Raw genomic sequence first — 4,237 nt, forward strand, 5'->3', positions numbered from 1 at the left:
GGCTACATTAAGTTGATGAAAGAAGTTGCCCAGTGATTGTGTTTGAACTGGGCAAGGAAGTTTCCCAACTTGTGAGTTTACCTCATCTTCACATGGACGATTAACCAACAAAATCGCTAGGTGTGAATATCACTTAAATGATGAACAGCGGCAGTTTTTCACCAACTGGCTTCGACAGAAATATTTCGACAAAGGCAGGACTAAAAAGTGCATTTCATCAGCGAAACTCATTCTTGATGGAATAACGACTTACGGCAACGCAAGTTATACCTATGCCAATCTTAGAGAAGCTCCGAGCAGTCTATTAGACATAGTGAGAGAATACGTGACCTGGGATGATGATGGTACTCTCCACCCGAAAAGTAAGATTTCAAGCCTGATCTCTTCACTTCTCTGCGGACCCTAACATGTTTTAGATCACATTTCAACCAACAATCCTTCGCAGCTAACGTCTGCCAACTACACAGGAATTTCAAACCAAATAGAAACCAGACGCAGCACATCCCCAACTTACAGCTGTCCCAGTGGCTCGGGTGCTCATGAGTGCCACAATGCTTCTTTCTCAAAGCAGGTGTGCAATGGTCGACAACTAAGTCCCACCAGGGAGCTCTCATTCGAAGAGCGAGAGGCTGCCCGAATGCTTCAACAATTTCAGCAACAGACGCAGCCAACATCCGATCCACCTAGCTCGCAGCAGTTGAGAGAAGTGAGCGTGCGAAATACCACGAGAGAGTGTCCTCAAGGTACGTCAAGCGACATGTATATCGCATCGGAGCAGCGGGTTACAATGCCAGAACAAAGTAGTCTTCTATATGAAGTCCCTAGGCTAATTCAGTTAGCAGTCCCTCGCCCGATCGTCGATGACCACATGGCACAATGTACAGTGTCCGGACAGGATTCAGTACCACGGATGCAAGACATCGCAACAACCCCCCAGCCAGAGGATATGACCGAGTTGGTTTCTATGACAAACGCCGCGGACATATCGAACTTCGGTAACTCTTACACTTTTTTCCAACCACACGATCCTAAGGGGGAGCAGCCGATGACTTCCCAGAGTCATTCCCAAGATATGGAGGGCCTTCAGGACTCTGGAGTACAGCAACTGATGACTTCCCATGTGCCAATGATTGATACAACACGATATTCACAAAGCATGGAGAGCCAAATCATTCAGGACTCTGGAGCTCAGCAGTTGATGGCTTCCCATGTGCCAATGATTGATACAACACGATATGCGCAAAGCATGGAGCAGCTAATGGGTTCAAGAATTTATTCCGATAATATACAACATTCTATTCCGCAGAATACATCAATCCACTCTCAATACATTCAAGAAGCGGATGGCTTCTACAATCAATTCAGCTCTTTCCACCATCCTGTATAGTCTTAATTTGTTTTTTCCTCCTGGCATTTTCAACGTAAACGCATTCAATTGGTGGGCTAACCGCATCATCGTTTGTGATGCTGTTAATCGAACCGAGTTCAAGCACAGGTCCCGACCCAACTCGAGGTGTTCCAGAAAGAACAATGAGTTCCCCAAAGCCATGCGCGCTAGTGAAATGGCATAATGCTCGGGCTCTCCAGGCTGAGAACTTGTACCCCTAATACTTGTTATTTAACTATTTTCTGAACTGTGACTCGTGAATCAATACCTCGTCATAAACGTTTTCAAGTAGATACCGCACATGGTTGGCAAGTCCAGTATCATCACAATGATAAATGTTGTCATATCTTTGCACAAAACTTGCTTTGCTGAGCCAGTTCAAAAATTCCTCTCGGCGCTCTTTGTCAACATATTCGGCGTGTCTGTCTTGAGGAGGGGTTGCCATGACTGGTAGTGCGGTGCAGGAAAAGAAAAGAGTCGAATCGAATGCAGGACTTAGAACAAACATCATTAGCTTTAAGTGTCTTCCTATTCTGACAAAAATATTGCGTGCTCTTTACCTCAAAGTGACGGAAGGGTGAAATATCTCTGACAAAGTGAGACATAGATTCCTGGTATTGGACTAAAGACATACAAATCGGAAGCCGAAGGTAAATTGATGATCTCTGAGCAGATATGTAATCTGCTGGACATCTTATCATCGGCGGGGAACTAACTTTGGCGGGGCAGAAAACCCTGGCTCTTATGGTCAGAGTGCCCATGTGACCTTCCGCGTGCTGTGGCCCCGCGTGATAGGTTGAGCTTGTTTTGGCTTCCCGGCATGCTGGCGGGCATTGCTGCTTCGACATTGCGGCTTGGATGATGGAAATCACGAACGTTCAAACTCTGCGAGTTGTTCCTGTTTACTTTCCATCTATCATGCATGGCTGAGCAATCTTAAAGAGGGGAATTCGAACCTGGTGGCCCATCATTCCCGGAGTTGAGCAAGATGTATGCTCAGGAAAGGTGCAGGCGAGAGGTCCCGCTAACACTAACCAGAAATGATCTAGTGTTTTCCTTGCGTAGCTTGCCCAATGGGCGGCTGGTGCTGTGTCTCGACTTAACCCAAACCAACCCAACTCCTAGCAAACTATCTTCTCTCGCGAACACCATAACAACTCTGCTTCCCATCCATCCTGAGCTTTCGGGATCCCACCTTTTGTAGTATTCCTTGCTCTTCCACCGTTTCTCTCTTTCTCTCCCTTTTTTGACTGGCGATGGAGATAGAATCGACCATCTTCTGACATGTTGCTGCAGGCAAAAAGTTAATCTGTGTTATTTTTGGGCGAGACGACTGGCATTATATCTCTTCTCTTGTTCCCCACCACCGCAGGACCTTCACGCTGCGTGGGTGGCACTCTCTTGGCATTGAAACCAACCTTGCTCTGCCTGTGTTGCGGCTTTCTATGCTGTTTGTAAAACATGTGCAAAGGTTATCAGCTTCCCAACAAATGGGATCTGTGGTAGGAATCCTTTCTATATATGTGTACAGTAGGAATGTATGTACAGAATTGATTAACTTCGTAAACTATTGAACATTGCAACGAGGGAGACAAAAAAATGACGCATGTACTATAGAAAATCCACCAATGCCTTGCATCAGGTGGATTTATTTATAGTCATTCCTGGCGTTATTCTCATGTTTCAATTCTGGAAGGTTCTATGGACACATGTCGAGCATCCCATATGAATTGTCCAAAATCACGATGCTTGCCTCTTTCTTTATTTTGTCTTGTTTTGTTTGCTCTTCCCCCTCATTTCGTCTCTCTGCTTCTGTTTTTCTCGGATCATTTTAATCTGAACATTTTCTTTTATCTTGGTACACTACGACTAGATGACCAGAAAGTAAACACAGGACCAGGTTTTGGTGGTATTGATAGCCAAAACAGCGTCTTAAGTACATGGATACCTCAACAGAACGAGGGACTGTAGCAGTAACATAGGAGAGGTAATGAATGTGAGGTGAGATATCAAGGCGAGAGTAAAAAGCCCAAGGATTCCCATAGTCGAGAAATTGCCAAACCATCGATATCAACGTTCCCAGAGATTATGGCCTGTAATGATCCCGACTTTTCTATTCTATTTCTGCTTCACCAGGTGAGTTGTACGTACAACATTGCGATTGCTGTCCAGCTCGAAGGCGGTGTAGTGCATGCGCTTATCCTTGTCACTTTGGTGTTACCGTGGGAGGCCTGTTTCTACGGATTCGCTCGGCCTCCATGCCTGTGGTAATTGTATCCGAAAATCTTCTGGCGCAGGGCCAGCCGTTTTTGATTTCCTGTCATACATGCGTCTTTTGTTCCTTTTGGAAAGGTTATTAATTGATGAAAGTTAATTAAATTTTGCAAATATCCTTAACCCACATCAACAGGAAGCGTGGAGCGCGTATTGGGCGTACTGTAGACTTTCACTGGCCACACCTCAACGGGAAGCGTAGATTTGACGGCCGACGTTGGTTGACGGCTGACCTGGTTTGACTGACGGGGACGAAAGAATAAATACACGGTATCAACATATCCCGGAACCATAACCATCATCCAATTTGCCCCGAACATCTGACCAGAGACATGCCTCGAACGCTGCGATGTCCAACCTCCCAGTTGCAAGAGGAGATGCTCCAGACCCTGGGGGTTTGGAGTCTGCAGTCACTCGCAGCTTTTCTGCATGATCACAGATCTCCGGGCAAGAAATGAATCAGGGTTTTTTGTTCAATCTGGTTCCGTGTTAGTCTCTTCGATAACGCCAACATTCGCATGCGGGTCTGCGAGCAGCTGCGGTTCTGCGAGAACCACTGAAGGAAACCGCACGGCG

The 4,237-nt window shown here is 46.0% G+C and overlaps 2 protein-coding genes across 2 annotated transcripts in view; both read left to right on the forward strand.

Moving 5' to 3' along the window:
• HCAG_06830 (predicted protein) overlaps positions 1–1,387 on the forward strand; it is a gene marked incomplete at both ends in the record, with an annotated part of 3,078 nt that extends 1,691 nt beyond the window's left edge. The window contains 2 exons of the mRNA XM_001539175.1: positions 121–362; positions 486–1,387. Of these exons, the coding sequence (XP_001539225.1) occupies positions 121–362; positions 486–1,387 (1,144 nt within the window). The remainder of the gene's footprint in view (positions 1–120; positions 363–485) is intronic.
• A 2,098-nt stretch (positions 1,388–3,485) lies between these two features.
• On the forward strand, positions 3,486–3,903 carry HCAG_06831 (predicted protein; the record flags this gene model as incomplete). Its single annotated transcript, XM_001539176.1, has 2 exons — positions 3,486–3,523; positions 3,798–3,903. The coding sequence occupies 2 exons, from the start codon at positions 3,486–3,488 to the stop codon at positions 3,901–3,903; spliced, it is 144 nt and encodes a 47-aa protein (XP_001539226.1).
• Between the last annotated feature and the right edge of the window lie 334 nt (positions 3,904–4,237).

The sequence above is a fragment of the Histoplasma capsulatum genome, genomic scaffold, assembly GCF_000149585.1.
Source record: "Histoplasma capsulatum NAm1 scaffold_6 genomic scaffold, whole genome shotgun sequence".
Classification (NCBI taxonomy): domain Eukaryota; kingdom Fungi; phylum Ascomycota; class Eurotiomycetes; order Onygenales; family Ajellomycetaceae; genus Histoplasma; species Histoplasma mississippiense.